The sequence below is a fragment of the Ascaphus truei genome, chromosome 5 (genome assembly GCF_040206685.1).
Source record: "Ascaphus truei isolate aAscTru1 chromosome 5, aAscTru1.hap1, whole genome shotgun sequence".
Lineage (NCBI taxonomy): Eukaryota > Metazoa > Chordata > Amphibia > Anura > Ascaphidae > Ascaphus > Ascaphus truei.
Genome location: NC_134487.1, coordinates 117,452,083 through 117,476,482, shown reverse-complemented (window position 1 = coordinate 117,476,482; position 24,400 = coordinate 117,452,083). Strand labels below are relative to the sequence as shown.

General features: G+C 40.4%; 1 protein-coding gene across 4 annotated transcripts in view; it reads right to left on the bottom strand.

Moving 5' to 3' along the window:
- The window catches only part of LIN7A (lin-7 cell polarity scaffold A), a 101,016-nt gene that overhangs the window by 8,078 nt on the left and 68,538 nt on the right, over positions 1-24,400 (bottom strand). For 2 of the 4 annotated variants that reach the window (XM_075600511.1, XM_075600510.1), the window contains exons 3-5: positions 14,118-14,189; positions 8,476-8,685; positions 5,306-5,527 (exon numbers count right to left, since the gene is read on the bottom strand). In XM_075600511.1, the coding sequence (XP_075456626.1) occupies positions 5,306-5,527; positions 8,476-8,685; positions 14,118-14,189 (504 nt within the window). The remainder of the gene's footprint in view (positions 1-5,305; positions 5,528-8,475; positions 8,686-14,117; positions 14,190-24,400) is intronic. The other 2 variants (XM_075600509.1, XM_075600512.1) reach the window with 2 other exon arrangements.

Below are 24,400 nucleotides of genomic sequence, written 5' to 3'. Positions count from 1 at the left end.
TGTGACCAATAAAACAGAGGACAAGGCCCTGGGATCATCACGGTGGTCCGTACCACGGTCGGCACGGACATCGGGGGTATTCTCATGAGGGGATGCGGAAGAGAGTGACTCAGGGGATTCACATAGGTTCAAGGAACACCGTTGGTGGGCGCCCCTCTTTGAAGGTTATGCGGCCTGGATGGATCGTACGCGTATCCTCATTCGAAGGGAGGATGTAGTTGATTTTTGGTGGGCCAAGGGAGAATTCACCCCTGAACAGCGAGATAGGGAGCTGCAGGAATGGTGGTATAAGCTTGAGCACAGGGAGATAGAGCCCATGGGTCCCGACACACTGTCCGATCCTGTGGATCCTGACGAACCCCTATCATGGGTGCTACCTGGGAGGGCAGGTAGGGCTGACCTAATTAGGATCAGTAGAGCGGAACGGGCAATAATGGCTCGATACAAGTCTTCCCACGGGTTGGAGTACCCTTATGTCCCTGAACCCCTCATGGAGGAGATAGAAGAGAACAGGGAAAGGTGGCTTAGGGAAACCATCGAGATGTACCTAGTCAATAAGGGGAGTGAAGTTACAGGAAGGAGGGCAGAGGACAGAATAGATCACCTGATGCGAGTGTGGAGTATAGGGAGGAATATACACAAACACAGGGTGACCTATAGGCCCGAGAGGGGACTGCCTAGGCACTATCATGTCACGGTCCTGGACATGGGTGGTAGAGAGGTTAAGAAACCTGACCCGAGTCACTATTATTAGGGGGTACTAAGGCATTTTGCGGGCTCGTGGCTGCTGGTCGGGGCGGGCTTGGCGAGATGTTACTGTGGTCATTTTTTTTGTATAATGGACAATCTGTGATGTTAACAATTATGTGTTATGTGTTACAGTGCTTCCTGGAAGAAAGTATTTAAATTTAGGTCCCAGCGAGGACGATGGGATTCACCAGGGGGAGAATGTAGCGGTCATGTAAAATGGCTACAGTCATCTCTCCTGCTGACAGTAAGGCCTGGTAAGTTGTGGGCATGCCAGCAGTAATTATGGAGGTTTGCCCTCACACCCTGGTGGGGTGCCCTGTGTATGGATGGGAGTGGTCACATGCTCTGACTCCATGGTTAGTGATGTCAGAGGTGTGTCAGCTTCCAGAGTGTACATAAGGCACAGCACTGTGTCTAAGAGTTACTTCTGCCGGAGTTCTGCCAGAGTTCTATCTGAGCCCTGAGTTCTGCAGGAGTTCTGAATAGTCTGCAAGAGTTATGTTATAGTAGCTGAACAGGAAGACTGTGTCCAGGGACCTGGCACAGGGTAAAGACATCCCGGCTGGGATAGGGAATCCCTATTAAAGGAGAATTACACCTTTCAAAGGAAAGCACTGAGGGACAATGAGTGACTAGAGAAACTACTGCGAGGGGCAGTTAGCCCACCTCAATCAATAAAGATGCTCTTAATCACAAACCCTCTCGTGTACATGTGTGGAGTGAATGTACAGAGAGGAGCACCACAGAGGAGTTCCTCGCCAGGACCATCCCCAAGTGACCGAAGGGACCCTGATGAGGTGGAGGCGCTGCACTGGAACTAGGTAGGACTCAGCACACTACCTCAGCTGCCTGTCTGGACGGGTCCTCCCCACACACCATCATGCGGGAGACTCAGGAGTCCTGTTGCCAACAGGTGCACCACCAGACACTACCACACTGTAATGGGGACCGGTTAGACCACAGGGGCCAATGTGAGATTGGGTGGGTAAGGCCGGGTCAGAAATACCGTTACACTTAGGTAAGACCTGAAGCTACTGTAATATGACAGTGCTAAATTAACCTAACCTTAACCCTATGCTAATGAGTTAAATGACTACTATTGTTTTTGCATAGCATTAGCTTAGTAGATACCCATTAAACCCAGTGGATAAAACGTCTGTTACTTATTTAGCCCATGAGGAAGCTCTTATGAGTGAAAAACGTAGGGCAGAGTTTTTGCTGATATAAGCACCCTGGAAAGTCTTCATCTGCTGGATTTGGTTCTCTTTCTCTGTTGGATCTCATCCCCTGCTTAACGGCCGTAGAGCAGGAACAACGGTGGAAAGAAACTCCTGATATCCATCTTCAGATGCAAAGTGCATTGTCACAACGTGTCTAGCGTGAGTGTGCGCGCCCGCTCAGCACCACCCTGGACGAGGCCTAAGGCTTTGGTCCCGCTGCGTCCGGATGCGCGTGCGGCCGCGTGCGCGTTCCTCACCAGCAGGGGTATCCTTCTTGAGCCGGTTCCAGTCCCCCCTCGCTGCACGGCTCACAACGTGCTGTGACGCGTCAGCCGCCAGGGGATGCAAGAAAATTGTGATCCCTAGCAGTGACGCGTCACGTGGTGCGCTGATGAGCCTATCAGTGGCGGGGGTGGAAGCGGGAGCTGTCAGAGAGCTTCCTCCACAAGGTAGGGGGTAGTGTGTGTGTGTGTATCAGCGTGTGTGAGGAGGGCATTTGTGGGGGAAGGGGGAGGGAGTGGGAGCTGCTTACCTTCCAGCAGCCCGCAGCAGCTCCCTTCTGCAGCCCGGGAGACCAAGCCCCTGGAGGGAGGGGGGGAGTAGCGGGTCCCTCCGCTCAAACCACGCCCCCCTCCGCTCAAACCACGGCCGCCACTCCCGCTCCCTACAGACCGCATATAGCGGTCTGTGCCTCTCAGCGCTCTGCCTGCATGCAGTGCGGGCACGCTGACTGAGGGAGCGGGGCCGTAGCCTAAGAGTTGGTTACTCAGTGCAACCTCATTGCCCGATATTCATGTGGAGCATGTGAGTTTAATTATTCACCACCTTTTTCCGTAGCAATATTGTCTGTACTGTGTTACACTATTTTTCTTTCTTTCTTTTTCTCTGCATGAATGTGGCTCTTTACTGGATAGACCATATGGTTTAAATGTAAAATGTAATGTAAGGGAAAATATCATTTCTGGGTGTTATATGAATAATTTCCTTGAGTGTGTTCAGTAATTGTTCACTAGCCTTGTACAACAACATTGTTAATGTTATGTTTTTGTTCCTGATGATAGTGGGCCAACTCAACTAGCTCCGTATGGAGGTGCACCAGTATTTATAATGTTCTGTGAATAATAAATAAGCTCTTTATGTTTTACATTGAAAACAACTCCCAACTTCGAGCCTTCAGCTCAGAATGAAATGCAGATAGGAAATTATGGCAGATGGCACGAAGCACAGACATAAACCTGTGAGTAACAGCATACTCATAAGTAATCCTTTTAAGTGCATTCAGCACTTCCCGTGACTGGGACAGTTAAGTACACTATTGAATAATCTGTAATATTGAATATGCACTCAGAAGAAAAATATTAAATTTATGAACACTTTCATACATATACTTATAAAGAAAGAACTACACTGTACAGTAGTTTTATCATTGTTTCATTATATTATGGGGCAGAACCGTACTTATATGGACTGTAGAAAGCACTACACTTTTTTTTTAGAAGTTTATTCATTTGTCACCAATTATTTCCCAGCACACCATGAGATTATTAACTTTGTGTGGTGCAATATTATGAATTTGTATCTGGAAGCCAAGCTGATATATACGATTTGATATTAAAGTAAAGAGCAAAGCTCCTGCTAAATATATTAAATGGCTCATCTATTTTACAAATACTTTTTAAAGATGCACTTTTGTGAGATCTGAGTGCACTTTTTCCTTTCTCCATAGATCTGTTGAATGTTTGTATTTGATTTTTGTGATATTTAAAGATACAGGTCAATTTAGACATGTGTATGTAGCCTAGTGCCCCTGGCTATGTGTTCCCTGGCCCTAGCATGTAAGTCCTGCTAAGTGCAGGCAGTGCTGGGGTTAAATCCCTTTCACATGGGCCAGGATGTGAGTCCGTTGGCACACTAGATACATTGTTGCCATAGCCAGGTGCAGGCTGGATGACAGTTGGGAGCGTCATGCCTTGTGGGGGTGTTAATGGGTCGCACGTAGTATGGTGTGACACCGGTACCTCCTCTAACACCTGCCCAGTTTGGGGCAGGGTCACTAACCCCTCCCCAGGTATATAAGAGGCTCCTGACCCAAATTTAGAGAGACGATTCCAGGATGTAGCCTGCTCCCCAGAGAGTGAGGTGGTATCTGCCTTACCCCATCAGGGGGTGAGGGCGTAGCGACTAGCCTCAAGGGACTCAAGCCCTAGGGGGCATAGTCAGGGAATAACAGTAATGCAAGATGCGAGGGAAGATGTTCCTCTCTTGCAAGAGAAGCAATCGGGTAACTGGCCTGCCAAATAAAAGGTGAACCGTTCCTAGCCTCTGTGTCGTTACTGGAAAAGGGGGTTCCTGTAGGGAATACCATCTGCCTCTGGCAGCTACCCTACAGGATGGAGGTACTGCACTGATGAAGTACCAGTCTGTCCCGTTGCTACTTCCACTAAAATCCACGGAGACTCAGGCCTCCTGGCCTACAGCAGGTGAGCTAACCAGCACCGGTACACACGTAGCATGCAGGTCTCCCATATGGGGGAGGGGAGAATGCTGTTACATGTACTTAACCATGTAATATCTTCTCTTTCATTTTTAACAAATAGTTCATAATTTAAGATATGTTTACAGGCTGTGATAATTCAGGCATAAGAGCACAGTAACAAATACCCCAGAATATAATATGAACAGTATAGTGCTTTAACAGAAGCTCAAACATTGTGAGGGAGGCCCCATAATTACTCAAATGGAAATAAATGCTATCTCCCCCTAGAAAACTAACAATAATAGTATGATGTTCCCTAAACGCCGCAGGGGCCTTTGGAGTCCTGGCCTGTCTGACTTTAGGGTACGTCAAACAATTTTTTCTCATTAAGTTTAATGTGATGAAGGTAAAAAAAGTTAATGCAAATGATTTGTATGCGAATATGTTAACAGAAGCTTTAAAGTTGAACACAATGATATGTATATGTACTGCAGCGGCTAAGCTTACCCTACAGCTTACCTGCAATGGTTCGGGGCTTTTTTTTTTAGCCGCCGAACTCAGCCGCATCTCGGCCGCGTGCCAGCCCCTCTCCCGTTCAGCGCTAATGACCGCTAATCGCGCTGAACAATGGAGCAGGCGCGCCGAACAATGGAGCGCCTGCGGCGCCAAAACTAGCACCGACAGAAATAAAAATAAAAAAACGCGTCTGCCCGCACATTTGAAATACCCGCGGTGGCGGCCGCAGGAAAATAAAGGCGGCCGCCACTGTATGTATGTATGTTTGTATGAATGGTATGTTACTGGGAATTTAATTGGTTCCCACGTTTTCTTAAGAAGTGAAAATAATGAAAGCTCTCACCTACGACATATGATTTTGCTGTGTCTGTTGTTGTGGGTGTTGTTGCTGCTGCTGTTGAATTAATAACTGCTGTTGCTGCCTGCGCCTATCTGTCCTCAGCTTTTCAAAACGAGCCTCCATTTCATCCAACACTTTTGGCGTATATCGCACTACCAGTTTCACACTGTCTGTCGCAGCCTTCAGAAGCTCCACAGCCTTTTCATGATGTTCTCCTTCTACACTCTGTAAGTGAAAAGCAGTTTGGGTTAAGAAAAGACTATGAAGCAAATATTTATTCAGTGGCTAGAAAAAGTTTGTGAACCACTTATGCTTTTCACATATTTCAAACCTAATATGTTATTTGATCTTAATCTAAGTCCTAATAATTGATAAAGATAACCTGATCAAACAAATGACACAAAGCATGATACTTTTTCAACATTAATCCACAAATGATTAAACATTCAATATCCATGTGTGAATAAGTATGTGAACCTTTAGAATCAGTACTTATTGGCACCCCCTTGAGCAGCAATGACTTCAACTAAACATTTCCTGTAATTGCTGGTCAGTCTCTCACATCGGTTTTGAGGAATTTTGGCCCATTCCTGCTTACAGAACTGCTTCAACTCATTGACATTTGAGGGCTTCCCTGCATAGACAGCTTGCTTGAGGTCCTATCACAACATTTCAATGGGGTTTAGGTCTGAACTTTGACTAGGCTATTCTAAAACACTGAATTTCTTTTTCTGCATCCATTATTTTGTAGATCTGATTGTATGTTTATGATCATGACCCACTTCCGCTGCAGCTTCAGCTCACAGACAGATGGCCTGATATTCTCGTCTAGAATCTTTTGATACAATGCAGAATTCATGGTTTTCAATGATGGCAAGCCGTCAGGTCCTGAGTCAGCAAAGCAGCCCCAAACCCTCACACTCCAACCACCATACTTGACAGTTCGGATGTGGTTCTTCAGTTTGAAAGCAGTTCCAAACGTAAAATTTCTCATTGAGGCCAAATAGTTCTACCTTTGACATCTGTCCAGAGAACATTGTTCCAGAAGTTTATGTGCTCTTTGGCGAACTTCAGAACAATCACATAGCCAAGGCGAGAGTGGCCTACAAATCCTTGGATGTTACTCTGGGGTTCTTTGTGACTTTCTGGATGATTTTCCGCTTTGTTCTTTGAGAGATTTTGGTAGAACGATCGCTCCTGGGTAGAGTGACAGTGGTCTTCATCTTTCTCCATTTGTCTGAGTGAATTGGTGGAGCCCGAAATTCTTATAAATTGTTTTGTAATCCTTTCTAGACTGATGAGCATAAATAACTGCTTTTCTGAGATACTCAGAGATTTCTTTTGACTGTGATATGACATGTTTACACACACCTGTATGGTGAAGACCAAATTCACAACATTTCTGATCTCTATATACAGTAGGGTGGGGCCTCCCAAACTCACCCCTGATGATCTACCTAATTCTTTAAAGACCTGAGTCTAATTATCCCCTTTAATTGAGCTTTTAAAACCAGGGTTTCACTTATGTTTGCACTTACCCTGAATCTTAATTACTCATTGTTTGTCTAATTCATACATCATTTTGTTTAAAAAGACATAGAATTAGTTAATATTAACCCGATTGGATATTTAAGAAAAGACTGGGTTTGATTCGAGAAGGTTATCATGGAAAAACTATGGAATTTCAATAATTATCATTGCGGTTCACAAACTTTTTCTCGCCACCATATGTACCAAATTAAAGACCAAAATAATAGATAGTATTTAAGAAAAGTTAAATACCTAAAAGCTTGTTCATTAGATTTCTATCAGAATCTAATTATTTAATGTTTAAAAAATGTTTTTACTCTATTGAAAAGAAATGTAGTTAGTTAAATATTGAACAAAGCTATTTACAGTAGGGCCCACTTCTCGGCGTTCCGCCAATACGGCGGTACCAAGAAGGGGGCCGCCATGACTGCACATGCGCAGAAGGGGGGTGGCCGAGCAGCCATGTTCGCGAATGCGTAGAAGGGGTAGGAAAGATGGAAAATCGCCCGTGGAGATAGAAAATGCTATATTTAGCTTTTTGGCGATTTTGGCTTTCCGGCGGCGGCCTAGAACGGAACCCGCCATATGAGTGGGGCCCTACTGTATCATGTTGCTGATTTTTGCCCATTGACATGTTGCAAGAAATGTCCTTTGCACTTTGACAAAGCGCCAACAGGGGCAAGAAATGCGTTAGAGGTTTTACCTCTATCGTTGCCACACAAGATTTGTTGAATAAATCTTTTTTTTTACCAATATGAATTTGCATCCCTGCTCTTTATCAGCAGCAGTGCTCCACTACTTTATTTTTTTCATTTGCACTCACACAATACACATTAGCACCTTGCTCTTAATGATCTGCAGGCACACACTTTGATACATCCAACTGAAATATTGCTTCCAGAACATTCTCCCATAATGACTTCTGTGAGAGCTCTGGGAGAGAGCAAGAGTGATATGAGCAGTACTGAGTTACCACAGGCTGTACTCAAAAGTGATGATGGCCAAAGCTCAGAACTGGGACAGAGGATGCTGTTACATAGATCTAGCTCTTATGAGAACTGTGATGGTGATATATTTCTTATATTTATTGTTCTACTTCATTTGAATTTTTTGCACCCAATGTCTTCAAGCGTTTACCAGATACGTAATATTATATGAGATATGTCTTACAGTGGATTTTCTGATTCTGTACTTTCTTAATGCGGATGTTAAAGTACAGGATGTATAATGCAGATGGCAAAACCTCTAAGAAGACACCCACAAGTAATAATAATAATAATAATAATAATAATAATAGCATGTTCTTGTATAGCGCTGCTAGTTTAACGTAGCGCTTTACAGAGACATTTTTCAGGCACAGGTCCATGCCCCGTGGAGCTTACAATCTATGTTTTTGGTGCCTGAGGCACAGGGAGATAAAGTGACTTGCCCAAGGTCAAAAGGAGCCGACACCGAGAAATGAACCAGGCTCCCCTGCTTCAAACTCTCAGTGCCAGTCAGTGTCTTTACTCACTGAGCCGCTCCTTCTCCATAAACTGTAGTCTGAATAGGATGCTAAAACAGACACACTCCTTGTTACCATTCCTGTGAAAAAGGTATCATACAACTAACTGCAGAAGAAGAAAAAAACCTTTTAAACATACCACTCCATTTACTGAAAGCAGCTGGTCTCCCCTCTTGAGCCCACCCTGTCTCTCTGCAACCCCTCCTGGAATGATGCGGGAGATGTAGATGGGGGAATTCTGTTCCTTCCCTCCCATGACATTAAAGCCAAGTCCTTCATCAGTCTTTGGCAGCTCGACCACGCGAGGATGAGAATGGCCTTCACTGGCGGCAAAAGCAGCAACTGTTGCCTGGAATAAAGACAATTTACATTGATCTAACTGAAAGAAAAGTATGTTAAAGGTCCTTTAATTAAAAACATATTGCACTGCCTGGTACTGTACAACTACAGACTTCTAACTACAGTACAATACTTTGGCATGTCATAATAAAACAATAAATAGTTGTTATAGAAGCTGACAAAGAGCGAATGAACAGCTATATAAATCATTGTAACAGTAACATATACACTGGATATGTATATATAATGTATACATACCATAGTAGTACATCTACATCTTTTAATACATGAGGGTTAGCCACTATATAAATACTTTAATGACTGGTGAAGTCATTTTTAGATTAGCAGAATGTATTCAAAGCAAATCAAAAGTGTGTTTGTTCAGTGACAACTAATGCATTCAATTGAGCAAATTTGCATTTACAGCTAAATTATATTAATGATATTCCGCACAGTATGCACTACAGCTTATCTAGAAAACATGTGTTATGCTTATTTATTTGCATCCTGTGGTTGTGTACACAAAATCTCACGTATCTTGCTTTACAATTAAAAACAAGGTTTGGAATGAATCAATGTAATTTTTGTACTAAGAGAGGCATTTCTCAATCTCTTGGTTGCAAAGCTAGTGCAAGAAGTGATGCAATAAACACCTCCAGACTTTAAGGAAGAAAGAAAGGAATGTATTTTTCTTTTTATTGTGGCCATTGGTGTTTGATTCACAATTTGTAGAAAACATAGTATTATAAGGCATGGTAAGATTTTTAATTATAAATGTGCAGAGCTATACTTATTTATGCCTATTTCAGGAATGATTTTAATATTTAATTAAAATTGCAATTTTGTAAATACATTTTAAAATATAATAAAAATGAATACATACATAAAATTATCATTGAGTGGTTGACATTGTCTATTTTCTCCAAGGGGATAGGGGGCGATAGACAGCACACTGATTGTGATAAATTAATGCAATTGCAGGGTGCACGGAACAAAAGGGGACCCTTATTCCCCTCTAAAGTACTGACAAATCTATGTAAGTACCAGCACCACTGTCTAATAGCTAAATGATGAAAATAATTGTCATGCAGATAATAAATTTAATAATAAAACAAACCGGAAATAAATCAAATGTATTTGCAAAAACCAGTGTCATAATGGGCATATCACAAAGTGAGGGGTGGGGGGAAAAAAGGAAAAGGGGAAAAAACACGAAACACAAGGAAAATACACAAAAAAAAGGAGAACGGAAAGTATGCCAGGGGGGCGACGTTTCGAGAGACTACCTCTTCATCTGGCCCATTCCCCTTGGTCCCAAGGGGTCCCAGAGGTACTTCCCTAAGCCTTACTTCCCCTATCACTGGTCAAACCAGACTGGCTTGTGAGTGATCCATCCTGACACCTTAGTCATTTCTACCTACCTCTGTCCAGGTCCTGAACTGTGGGTAAGTCCTTGGCCACTTAGTTTTCAGTGACTTTTTCAGTCCTAGGTTTTCTTCTATGGTTTATCTGTGAAGGTTTATTCAGGTTTTTTATTTTTTAATAATTTTATCTGTTTCACTAGGTCTCAAAGTGAAGGGGGCGGTCTGGTATCTTTTACTTAGACAGGGTCATGTGTTGAGTCTGAATATTGAATCAGTACTAATTTGGCTGTGCTTTCCACCCCTTTTATGTTTTCCCTACAAGTGACTGCGAGAGCTTCAAGCACCTCAAGGTGGAGCTGCTGTTGTGACCTCCAGGAGTGCTATTACTACTTTTTCCAGCATCACTGTGGGGCTACGCTGTTTACTGGAGTCAGAGGCAGGCAGATCGAGACCACTCACGCATGCGCAGTGATGTCCCTCACGAGCAGAGGAGGAGGACAGTTGACGCACGCGCAGTTAGGAAATGCCACGTTGGCAGCAGCTAACCTGCATGATGAGAACTCCCGGCGTATGACGTCATTCATAGGACACTGCGGAGCGGCGGCCCGGGCAACTACTTATAAGAGCTGAGAGTGCTATTTCATTCCCCAGCACTCCACAGAGCATGAGGAGCAGAGCCACAGAGGGTTTGATTACTGTTTTCATTTGCTGTTCTGATTAACTATTCACATTGACTGGTGTGGACTCCTGGTGCTATTTTGCAAGCTGTGTTCAGCCTTTACTGTATTATTGCCAGCAGTGCTCTGGGGTACTTGAACTATTGGCATTGACTATAGTGGATTCCTGTTGCCCTGCTACAAGCTGTGTTTAGCCTACACTGTATGATGGCTATCTATTTTCAGGGGTGTCTGGTTTGACCAGTGATAGGGGAAGGCTTAGGGAAGTACCTCTGGGACCCCTTGGGACCAGGGGGAATGGGCCAGACGAAGGGGTAGTCCCTTGAAACATCGCCCCCCCCTAGCATACTTTACGTTCTCCTTTTTTTTGTGTATTTTCCTTTGTGTTTCATGTTTTTCCCCCTTTTCCTTTTTTTCCCCCCACCCATCACTTTGTGACATGCCCATTGTGACATTGGTTTTTGCAAATACATTTGATTTATTTCCGGTTTGTTTAATTATTAAATTTATTATCTGCATGACAATTATTTTCATCATTTAGCTATTAGACAGTGAGTGCTGGTACTTACGTAGATTTCTCTGTCTATTTTCTCCAATTTATTGATAATGTTTGTTGATTGTTAAACTACAATACAGTAAAGTTGCAGTACAGTTTTGTGATTTTTTCTTTGCTTTTCTGCCAAAAACCTTAAAATCATCTACATTATATGTACTGTATGTAAACAAAACCAATTCTTAAGATGACATTTTACAGTTTTGCTAAATAATTGCCAATCAACATTTGACTGATTAATACAATCATAATAATTTAATTTGCATAATAATGTTTTATTAAAGGATGTTGTTCCCCACCCATTGTCATGATTTTTAACTACTTTAAAATCAAAGCAAATGCAAACTTCCCATAGGCAACTTAAAAACACTGCTCTTAAATAATACAACTGAATTCATTCATACTACAGACGATTATCAACCAAAGGAGCAATTAGAAATTTGCTCTCTGGGCACACAACCTGAATTATTTGCCCGTATTTAATATGTTGTAAAACCATCTTCCCCATCGCCTGGGAACTTCTCAGCTCAATTCAAGTGAATAAAAAAAGCTGATGTTTTCCCAAGCAAAGGGAAGATGACTTCACAGCATACTGATCAGGGGCCTTCGTGTTTTATGTAGCTGGGACAAACTGTTAAAACAAAATGTTACTATGTACTGGTACAGCCCAGAGAATTAATTCTACATTGTACCTTATGCGATGGGGTCGCAATTTTTTCCCCAGTGTGTCTGGTTAATATGACAAAATACCATATTAAGCAGATGCTAAATTATGCTTTGTAGAAAAAGGAAGTCTAAAAGCTTTATTTAATAATCAAAGTAAAATAATGTTTAATTCATTTAATTTCCTTCCACACAAACAGGCTCCCTTACACACAATTAACAACAAATATAGAGATGCAGCAGATATTTGCAGTACAGACAGTCCACATATTGTAGAGTGTGTAACATTACTCTCTTAGCCTGCTGCTTAAATTAGGAATCCAATATTGATTTTTCTTCAAAGAATGTATGTGGCACTGAACACATTTAGACTGTTAAACACATGGTTAAGACATGCAAGATTACCAAAGAAATAAAAAAAAATCATCATTATTTGTAGTGAAACTTAAGATAATGGTCTTTTTAAACTGAAGATAATTGCACCTGTCCTATAATATTTTACAAAAAATTCAGCTATCTTAAAAAATACAAACTGGGTAGTTAGTCTTGCCTCCATGTTAGCTGATTTGTAACCAGTGGTAAAAACATCACAACGTTTATGTGATAGTCTTTCCAAAATACCGAAAAATCTATTACAATAAATGTATTAGGTAATTTGTGCAATACATACTGCATATAATTTGTAAAACGGGTATTTTGTCTTTTTCCCCTCTTTTCAAACATTTTGCCCTCCACTACCTGGATTCATGAGCAGCTTGGGATGCTTTCACTTGTATCTTACACTTACTGTACACACAGTAGTTGTACCTACAGTTTGATGTAGATTTACTACTGCTCACTGCATAGTGCATAGAGCATAATACTGATCTAGGACTGAACAGCACATTTCTTGGCAGCTATAGTACTGTATGGTACATATCACAAAAATGAGCAAATGTCCTATTTACTCAGGTTGCATTGGTTTTGATTTGTTATTTTATCTCACATTTGTGTTCTCTGTATTGTGTTTTCACTGAGATATTTGCTAAAATAATCATCCAGCTATTGAATAAATCGCTGCATTGTTTATTTTGCTGCAATTTTCCCTTACATTCGTTACTGTTTTCTCATGTGGATACTTATCAAAAGGGCTGGTGCAACCTAGCTCACAAAAAAGCATTGAAAAATCTGAGAAATGGAAATGAATCGGTTAAATAAATGAAATTATTATAAAGTCCCAATTTCCCTTTTTTTAGACTTTCTATAAATGAATGAACACTTTATTTTCACATGGACCTGCATGTTCTTCAACTGTTTCGTGCAACGTAGGCCAGTTTAGCATCGGGGCCCTGCGAGACTACAGAGCTGTTTGTCTTGGTCCGTTGTGTTCAACACATAAAAGAGAGGTGTGAAAGTTAATGAAAATGTCACTTCTGTTGGTTCACTTGGATTCCCTTTAAAGGAATGTTTCAAGGGATGTTATTTATCATTTTTGTTTCTGGGCCACTAACCTTTATCTTCTCAAATCCCTTTCTCTCAATAAATATTTATGCAATTGTGTATGAAACCAACAAATCTTCCACTTCTTTACAGTTTCAGTACTACCGGCGTGTATTTTTGATTTCCACGTATTTTCTGGATTTCTTTCATTATTTATATACTGTATGCTGCTACTGTATATCTTCCTCTTACAAAAACATAGATTGTAAGCTCTACGGGGCAGGGACCTGTGCCTGCAAAATGTCTCTGTAAAGCGCTGCGTACAATTAGCAGCGCTATACAAGAACATGCTATTATTATTATTATTTATTATTATAAAAAACATACAATTTACTACAGCTTCAGTATGCTAATTGTGTTTAACAGTTGTCATAAATGCTTTCAACATAAAGTATGTAAAATTGCTTCGGTGGGTTATAGGAGTTCCTGACAGATAGTGAGAAAACATTAAAAATTGATTTCATTTACTGTAGAATAATTGAAGCAAGATGTTTGGAATTCCACACATTATCTTCCCTGGAAGAACAGTGGAAAGGCTTGATTTCTTTTGTTTTTGTTACCTGGGAAGCAGTACTGGTTCTAGAATCTGGACTGAAACTGATGTCTACATCTTACTGTACACACGAGAGTTCCTGCAACACACACGTACAATCAATTAAAATTGTCACCACCGAAATATCGACACAAAATGATTTAGAGACCTCACCTTTGCTGTGGCACGGGCACGAATCTCGGGACAGCCATTAATAGGAATGGTTTCATGCATATATTGATAAACCTGAAATTGTCATGAAGATAAAAAAGGAATTTTAATAACCAACAATTTTATTTTCTGTGATACCATATTTAATACAAAACATTTTTTGTACATTTATTCAAATGAAAAGATTGTTTTGATATACGTACCAGTTTGGACAACAGTACAGCTCATATAGTTTATTTTGTCAATATGAACTTAACTACATACCACCTATCATAATATATTTGTAAAATAAACATGGCTCTGATAAATGATCTCTCTATTAATAGATGGTCAGGAATGCATTGAGGATATCTGTAATATCTTGCTGTCCTCTACAGTACCGAAGGGGTTTAAAAACCTGCGTTTATTTTTTGTACAGATATCTCCCGTTTTAAAAAAAGAATATGAATGTCAAAACCTTTAGAGGTTGATTTGGCAATGGCCTTTTATCAAGAATCGAACCTTCAGAAAACAGGTCCAAAGTTGTTCTTATTACGTTTACAGCTCAACCCCCTTATAACGCTGTGCTTGGGGTCCAAAGAATCACATCTCGCTATAAGCAAATTACGTTAGAAATAATGTACAATTGTATGCATTGTACAATAAAGTATTTGAGATACCAATAATCGTGTTGTAAAATATTCCTAAATACACAAATTGGGAGCCACGCCTGCATCGCGTTATAAGCGGATTCGCGTTGTAACGGATCGTGTTATAACGGGGTTGAGCTGTACTTATAATAAAATATTATGTTTTTATTTGCTTTAAAAAAACAAAACACTTCCAATACTCCAGTTCTATAAGAGGTGAGAAACAGCTAACACAAAAATGTGCCAATTTATGGAGTGAGGTTAATTGAAATGAGTAAATATAATTATCACTGAGCTTTGTGGTGAGTTAAGGGCTAACAATGAAGATTACAAATCTTTTCTATCCTATTATCTGTTATACTTTCAGAAATAATACACATTTTTATCTTTTTTTTTTTGTAACTTAGAGTTGTATTGAGTTTCACATATTAAACATAAAACATTACCTCACATTTTTCAGCAATCAACAAATAATGTCAAATAATCACAACAAATCAAAATCCCAGAAATAGTTGTTACGTGTGTATGCAGATGATACAGAAGTTTGGTCGTAATTTGTTTAGCTATATAGCTTTGGTATTTCTCCTGATCACTATGATATATGTAGGTTTGGGTGAGGATAGGTCCAAAAGCGTGATTACTTCCTGCAGCTCACAGAAGGGTAGATCCTCAGAAGTCTGTTAAATGTTCATCGATAAGTTAAATGGGGTTAACATGATGATAAGTCGTAATGCAGATCCACAAATGTGATTAGTGTCACCATGCCTTCAAGTTAACCTGAAAAATATCAGATTGTTCACTTTTAACGAACGTCTGGTTTACTCCTGTACAAGATAATAGAGAGGAGTGCTGCACACCTTAAAAAGAGAAAAATGATACAATTACCGGTGCTCCAATGTTAGAACGAAAGCCTGCAGTCAGTCTGAGTACATAGAGGAAGGAACAGAGGGTACAGCGGATTCTGCAAATTCAAACTCATTTATTGAGCCAACACAACGTTTCGACCGTGGAGGTCTTTTTCAAGTGACAATGGCATGCCATTGTCACTTGAAAAAGACCTTCACGGTCGAAACGTTGTGTTGGCTCAATAAATGAGTTTGAATTTGCAGAATCCGCTGTGCCCTTTACTCCTGTACAAACCTCCATTCATGTTAGCACATGGAAATAACGCTACGATAATTAGGTCACACCAAAACCTGCCATTACTCACATCCAGACCATGATTATGATAAAGTTATTTCTGGGAATAGCCTACAAGCAAAGGCTGGTCTAAAGGGCCACCCAAATGATTGTACAAAGTATATGACTTAACTCTTTCATTACATGTCATACAAGGATATATATTATTGAATATTAATGCCAGAAACACATCAACAGATGCATCTCATATGGTGTAATTGTCATGTAACACAATATACTGTGGATTTACTGATTAAAAGGAATGTAGGATGTGTTTGTTGGTCCGATTACAGTATATAATCTTAACTGTATTAAGTATGGGTGTACAAAGGCATAACCAAATATGCAGGTCCTACAGGGGTAAAAGGGAAGGTTCACGGTTTAGTGTTAGGACCTGCATATTTGGTTATGCCTTGACATTGGCATGCAGGCTTATAGCGCTTTGGCCAAAGGGTTTAACTAAATTACCAAGAAAATAATATTATTGAAGTATTTAACTTTATACTTATTAACATACATATTTTGTCAAATTGGATGTAGCATTGGGCTTCCCTGTCTTTTTTTATAAGAATTACCAAGAGACAGAAGTTGGGAACAAAACGTTTATTCACACACCGTTACTTCCCTTGTGTGTGAAAACAAAAGGCAGCAAAATATAACCATCAACAATAAACTATAAACAACTTTAACTTCTCCTCTTCTTCTTCTTCCTATGCTCACTAGGCCCCTGGTACAAGGTCTGCCATGCCTCAACCTTGGCACAGGCGACTCAAGAGAGGATGGGGGAGGAGGAGGTATTGTTGCCTGCACAATAGAAATTCAATGCCATTTAGTATTGCACTGCTGTGCTTGCGAATCACATTGGTGGTGATGCAGTACTGGCAGAGTGATGTTTTCTCAATCCTTGTGAGCTGGGCAGTTATGCTTCTGAAGCCTACCCTCTGCATATGAAGCCGCTCCTGCTGATGTCCTACTATAGTGCTTTAATCCAGGGGTACTGGCTTCTGCTGCCTGGGTGCAACAGAAGTTGCAGAAGGAGCAGCAGCAGCCGGAGGAGCAGGAACCTCAGCAGCACGGGCAGCAGCATGGGTAGCAGGTGGTGTGGCAGGGGAAGCTGGAGTTGCAAATGGGGTAGCAGGCAGTGCAGATGGGGCAGCTGGAGCTGCGGCTGGGGCAGCTGGAGCAGCAGAATCTACCTCCTCATCTGGAACCTCTGTGAGGATGAGGGTGATGGTCTCCTTGTCTTTCTTAATTTCTTCATGGGCTTGACAGCCTGGTAAGGGCTGTCTGCTTGAAAAATAGACATCATATAATCAAATACATTCATACAGAACATGGGTATATATAAGCACATTTGGATTGCTTTGGTTTGACAAAACAGTCATTTTTTACAATCTCTTTATTTATAGACATTGTGGGCCTCATGCAGAGAGCAGCGCTAACAGGGAAAGCGGCATATTTTGCCGAAATCTGCCTTTAGAAAGGCAGATAATGGTGAGTTTTAAAAAAAAGCGTCATTTTTTTTTTTTTCTGAAACTCGCCGCGCAGCTGGAGAGAACCTAAATCTCTCCAGTGTTGAAAACGGCCGTATTCAGAGAGCTGCGAACGCCATCTAGTTGTTCGCGCCAAAAAAATGGCGAGATTTGCAACATTTTGCTTCGCCAGCAAGAAGCTGGCGCTCGGCGGCCGGTGGGGGAGAAAAAAAAAAACGCGATTTTTTTCCCACTAGTTTCAACAGCGCTCATATCGCTGGTTGAAACTCTCCATATGCAGACAGCATTCTAAATGCAGTTTTATGCCCTTTCTGCATATGGAGAAAAAAACTCTCCATTAAAGCTACATTTTATTCCCCTCTCCAATTTTAAATAGCGCTGCTCTCTGCATGAGGCCCTGTATTAGGACAATATATAGAGGGCCTGATTCACAAACTGTTGCTAAACTTTAGACGGCCTTTACTCCCATGCAAATGAATGAGAGCTGAGGCATGCTACAGGTTATCACCCTTTTGTGGAGCAATTACATTTAGAGTGACCTTTCAATTATGTCCTGGGCACTATTTAAAAGTGAATATTTCTAACATGTTATCAATGGCAAACATCAGAAATCTGGAATGCATTTAGACAGGAAGATGATTTGAAGGTCAATAGGGAAAGCAGTGGGGTGATCGTTAGCTAAAAGAAGAGCAACAACATTCATCAGTGAACCTCAAGACTAGAAGCAGGTTGCTGATGGTGAATCTTAGGAAATAAGTGCTGGGTACAGTGGGTGTTAAGATGCCTTTCATAAGATGTTTAATTAAGTTTAACATTAACTCTTTGAAATACTGAGACTCTTTAACTGTTGATAAAACAAGAGTTATTGTGTTTAGTGAGAATTTATATGGTCCTCGAATAGGCAAAGAATATCTTTATACTGATTGCTACCTTACTGCAATGTGCAAGGCATGGTCTATAGTGTTTTCTAATGTATGAGGGCACACATCTAAGCATGTCACGTACGTTATTTTGCAAACTCCTAAATACCTGCATGTGTGATTGCACAGCAAATAAGACAGTAATCTTTGTTCTGATCTTCAAGGTTGTGTATAAAATGGCATGTAAACCTGAGATTGATGTACAGTGTCTAATATATGTACTATATTTTCACTTACCAGGTCTCTCCAGATCCTCAGTGTCTTCAAGGTGTGGTAGTCCAACTACCGGAAGGTGAAAATTACCTCGCTCAGGCGCTATTCTACCAGAGATGCAGGGGAACAGGTGGTCCCCCTCTTGTCTAACAGGCATGGATAGCATGGTCAGACAGCTTGCGCTTACTGTCTGCCCAGCGATTCCAGTCTTCCCCAGGGCACTGATGTGGTTGAGGATCCTGACCCAAATCTGCTGTGTCTCTGTTGGTGTGGGAGCCCAAAGCCCCTAATAATTTGGAGTTGTTGCCCTCCACTCCATCTAGCTCCTCCTCTGTGAATTTCAGGCTGCAAATCCTTGCAGCATTTGAAGCAGGAGCACTGGTTCCAGCAGCAGAGGTGGATGGAAACAAAGTTAGAGTGTGTGGGGTGCTGAGCCACCCCTAATGTTTATAGCAGTAGACGCCTTTAACAACCACACGGTTATGATATAATTTTATTATCTTATCACTTATTCACTGTGGTATTGTGGTTTATTTCTATATTCTATGGTTTAGTCACTGCACTGTATCCATATATATGTAAAAGTTAGATAGTAGCGCACAGTTTATTTTTGTTTTTTCAGTAGAGGTGGATGCCTGCTCAGCCATGTCAACAGTTAAGCTATTTAACTGATATGGCTGAGTAATTAAGTTTGTAATGTGCATTTATCTGAAATTGTTACATCCTCATCGGCGTTATGTTAGGTAACCCACATGTGTAACGCGTCACTAATGTGTGTTAATTGGAGCGCACATTATATTTTTTCCCAATGCGCATGTTGAGTGTATTGTTTAACGTGTCTCAGCACAACGATAATCCCCGTTCATATAGGTAACGTAACAATGCTGGTTTTTGCATAGCATTAGCTTTTAGAATACCCGTTAACTGCAGGAAAACTAATGGATGTTACCTGATTGCGTAACGTCATGTTAGTAGCCCAGATTTAACAGCGCTTTGAGAATCTACCACAGATGATGTGAAAAAGAAGCAGCGACACCTGTATTTGGCAATTTTCGCTTGAATGAACACGGAAAAAAAGTAGATGACATAGTTACAGATTTATGTTGAAGAGCATTTGGACGTGCAACGTTTCAGGCTACACCGAGCCCTTTGCTCACAGAGAGTGCAGAGCAGCACACAGAACAGGAAAAACTTCCTGTGGGGAAACCGATGGAAAACCAGAACTTCCTCATTGTCCTTCTTCTGGCCTGAAATTAAGTATACCACTAAATAAACAATGGGACAGATGTACGATAAATTGCCATGCAGGAGAAGATGGAACATTTCTGGCACAATCCTTTAGCCTCGGGACAGAGAAAAAAACGCACCCAGTGCTGCAGATGCCATAGAAGGAGACACTATGGAGGGGAGACCATGGTAGATGAAATACTCAAGGAATAAGGTGGGGGGCAGGAACGATGGGGTTAGACATACAAAAATGGCATGAATGATCTTTGGGCATGGGAAAGGAAATTATCTGGACTTGGTGAGAGGTACTTCCAGAGTATGAAATAATGGAGCAGGTTTAGCGTGCTAATCAAGGGAGCATAAAGCAGTCAAAATAACCAGTTGGGTAGAAACCAGGTGTGGAAAAGAGAAAGCTTGTAACATGTCAGATAAATAGAGGCAGGAATTCATTTGGATTTGATTAGTTTGGCTGCAGTAGGGACTGGGTTCACTACTTACCCACATGACAAATACAAGTTTTAGTTTAAAAAATATATATTTTAATAATTGATTAATTGATTTGCTTTTTATGTCATAACCTTCTCTTTAATTAAAGAGAATATGTGCGCAACAATAATGAAATATGCCCTGTCTTCATATATATTTTGCTCTACAAAACATCTTATGACTTGGAAGCCCAGAGATAATAGAAAGCTATGCTATTTTTTTTACTTTCATGCATGTACGTTATATTAAAAGTACTAATTTATAAGACTTTGAAAGGATGGTACATGCTTAACTAAAGTGTGTATATTTCCCAAAATATAGCATCTATACCTTTTGCAGTGGATTGCCAATGGTAATATACATTAACAAATATTTTAGCAGCCACTGTTGGCCCAACAAAATGTTTGCAATTTGTTTTCATAAAAATCATTTGTTTTTTATCCCTCTTTTTTTTACATACCGTTAAATATGTTTTAATAATGACATAAATGTCCATCTTGTGCACCTTAACAATAACAACATATGTCTAATTTTGAAAAATCTGAAAATGGGCACAGGAATTCTATTTTCAACAAACAGACCAACAACAAAAAATGGCTCAGGGTTTTCATGCTTCAAAAAGCAAAAGGACAATCATTGGTCGCAAAAAGCTCCATTTCCCACTGTCTCACATACTGTATTTGGATGGATAATGATAGAGACGAAACTTAAACTGAATTCTGTCCTTTACTTTTAAAGTTGATGTACTGTATACAGCTTACTTTCAGGGATTAGGTAAAGTTGGGGCTAATCCGTCCATTTTGCACTGATTGGTAATGTCAAAAAAAGAAACTTGAGAGTCCCTTTTATAGTGATAACACAATAATTACAGATTGTTGCAAATAATCCTCCAGTAAAGACAGCATCAAAATAGTTGATATTACCAAGTGACTTAGGCCTTGCGTATAGTGCCCGCGACGGGCGACGCGATGTTGCCCAAAAACAAATGCATTGCCGCCGCGTGCACTTATAGTAAGCGCGATGGCGACAATGCAACATCACACATTTTGGAAGCTGGGAATATTTGATTTCTCAAGGGCTGTCGCCTCATGTGACAGCCACTTAACCAATCAAATGCCAGTAAGCCGCAATGCTGCTGCAAAGCGAAATATAACTTTCACTAGCGGCGATGGGTGATGTCACCCGTCCCGTCGCGTCACCCGTCGCGGGAACTATACGCGTGGCCTTATACTGTATATCTCACCAAATCCCTTTATACAACACACATGAACACACCTGAAATACCTGGGAAATATGCTAATGTGGATATGAAAAGTGTATTAAAATCACTTAGATTCTCATATTCCCCACATCCTTTAGGTGTGTTCCTTTATGTGTACAGGTATCTCTCCACGTGTTGTATAAAGCTGTGTTTGGGGAAGTATATAAGTCACTTGGCACTTTAGTAAAATGGCCTGTTATTAGCACCGAGTTAATGGATCTCAGTGAATCTGGCCATTAGTGTCAATTCCAATGTCTCGCAATTCCAGATAAACTATTGAACATCTCTGCAACTGTGAGAGTACTTAGAAATTATAATCCTAGGCTATATGGAGATTTTCCACAATCTGTTATTAGGCAGTTAATTACATTTCCATTGAGGAAACATTGGTATTAAACACACCAATCTGTGACTGAACATATCCGTGTTTAATTGTTGATAGAGTTATTCCTTTCCAGCTGATCACATGTACTCTATTCTACATAGGATCTTATTTGTCATGTTGTAAAGTTGCTTCACTATGTCTAGAAAGGCTTTGGGCTCAGGTCAGATGAATAGGGCTTTGAGCCTTCCCTGACATGGAGAAGTGACTTCATAGTACAGTATATAGAATAGAGTTCATAGATAGTTAACCATCCCTTTTATGGATAAACTGTCCTTTTGCTGGTTTTAAAGGGAAATACATGTGGTGAATAACATAAATAACACTTTCAGTTTCCTACAGTGCCCTAATTTTCCCTGAGGAAATGGAACTAAAATCAGATAACAATTGCAGTGCCCTGATGCTTGCAATATTTATTGTATGTGTTTACCCCTGCATCTGCCCAATAGTAACCAACTGCAGTGTGCTCTTCCTTTTCTTTGTATTGATGTTGAGAAACTATTAATGGGCATTGTGGATAGGCAGTAAGTGAAAGCTGTTGTGAAGAGCCACAATAGTTTTCTATATGCATCTGCAAATCAATAAGGCGGCTTATCTCTTTACTGTATATTGTCCTATATCCCATTTCAGTTTGACTACTGATTACTGAAGATAAAAAAAGACAGGTATCAGTGCTCCAAAGGCCACTGCATATATATCATTTCTTCTATGGTAAAAAATAACAAGTCTCTGTTCTATGGCTAGATGGAGTTTCGTCTTCCAATATAATTTGTTCAAAGTATGATAGTGGGTAGGTACTGTATGTGCTCACGATGTTGAACATCAGTGGTCAACTGTGGTATGCATTAACCTGTGGGTGCCAGCCACCCTGGATCTGGATCTCCCGCCTCAAACCCCGGGTGTCCAGCATTTTGGAACAGCATAGAGAGATCCCTAGTTGTTGATTAATTATTAGTATTAATGAGAATGACTCCCAAGGGAGTCGGGTAGCTTCTATACTCACGTAACTCAGCCGATTGGAACTCTGTAGGCGTGGTAACCTGCAGCGTGATGCCCCTCATACAATTAATAGACATATCAGTAGATTTGTACATAATAGTATTGGATATCTTCTCAATGATACACAAATGCCGATACATGAGTCACCATACTCAAACTGGATATGAATAACATTTGGCCCCTATAAAAGGGAGATTATACAAAAAATATAAGTCATGTGAATTTGAGAGAACAGGACACAGTGACTATCCTATGTACATATAGGACTACTAGGGTAAATATAGCAAAAAGAACAAACACTGAGGGTGCACAAACTCCTTAGTGACAAATAATAACACATAAACCTTTCTCTCATTTCTCTCAGCCATACAGTAGACTTATCACCTCTTCAGTACAGTGAAGTATAGACTGACACTGAAGTGTATTTATACTTTGTTGCTAATGAGAATTGGTAAGGAGCTCAGATCTGAAAGGAGGGGCCATACACCTCCAAAGAACTGTTTATAAGAACAGAACCAGGTGACATAAAACCTACCCCTATAATAGAATGTATCGGTAATACAGTAATTCAATAACTTTGTGGAGTACTATATGCAGCTAGGAATAAAATTAATTGTATTTATCGCCCAGTCTCTTTGAGTCAGGATCTATACAAACTAGAAAATTAGGCATTCCCAAAGGAGCATTCAAATGTGGTCATTGCAAAATATGCCCATATTTGAATCCAATAAATAAAGTGAATATCATGGAGCATTTACGATCCATAAATAATGCAGATGCCAGATATCCTGCCTATAGGCACTTACTTAATTGTCCCTTAGAGGGGCTTAATAACTTCGCCTTTTCAGGCATTGAATATATACAGATTTCTATGAGAGGAGGGGATTGCATTAATCGACTGAATTGTCGAGAGATGTTCTGGATTTTTAATTAGGGTACATAAGCTTCTTGGTATAAATACACATTGGGAGTTACATCATTTTTACCTAAACTGAATATAGTTTCTATCTGCTAAAACACCCTTGACCCAGGGCTTTTTACCATTGGTGTTCTCTTTTTGGTCATATTCAGGCTTTCGATGTATGGTTTGTTATTATTGTTTATTTTTTAGATTTACCTTCCCTTCAATGAATTCAGTCACATAATAGGAATTCAACAAATAATGAGTGGCCAAGTACTTTAGCCTATTTATCTATATTGGTCCTATAGGTGTATCAATGTTTATTTATGGTTTATGTGTTCTCTTTGCTCATTTTAGCCTAGTTGTCCTTTATGTACATAGAATAGTCGCTGTGTCCTGTCCTCTCACATTCACATGGGTTTTTGTATAACCCCCTTTTATAGGGGCCAAAAGTTATCCATATCCAGTTTGAGTATGGTTACTCATGTATAGGCATTTGTATATCATTAAGAAGATATCTAATACTACTATGTACAAATTTACTGACATGTCTAATAATCATATAGCATGAGAGGTTAGATCTGTCTTGGTTTGCA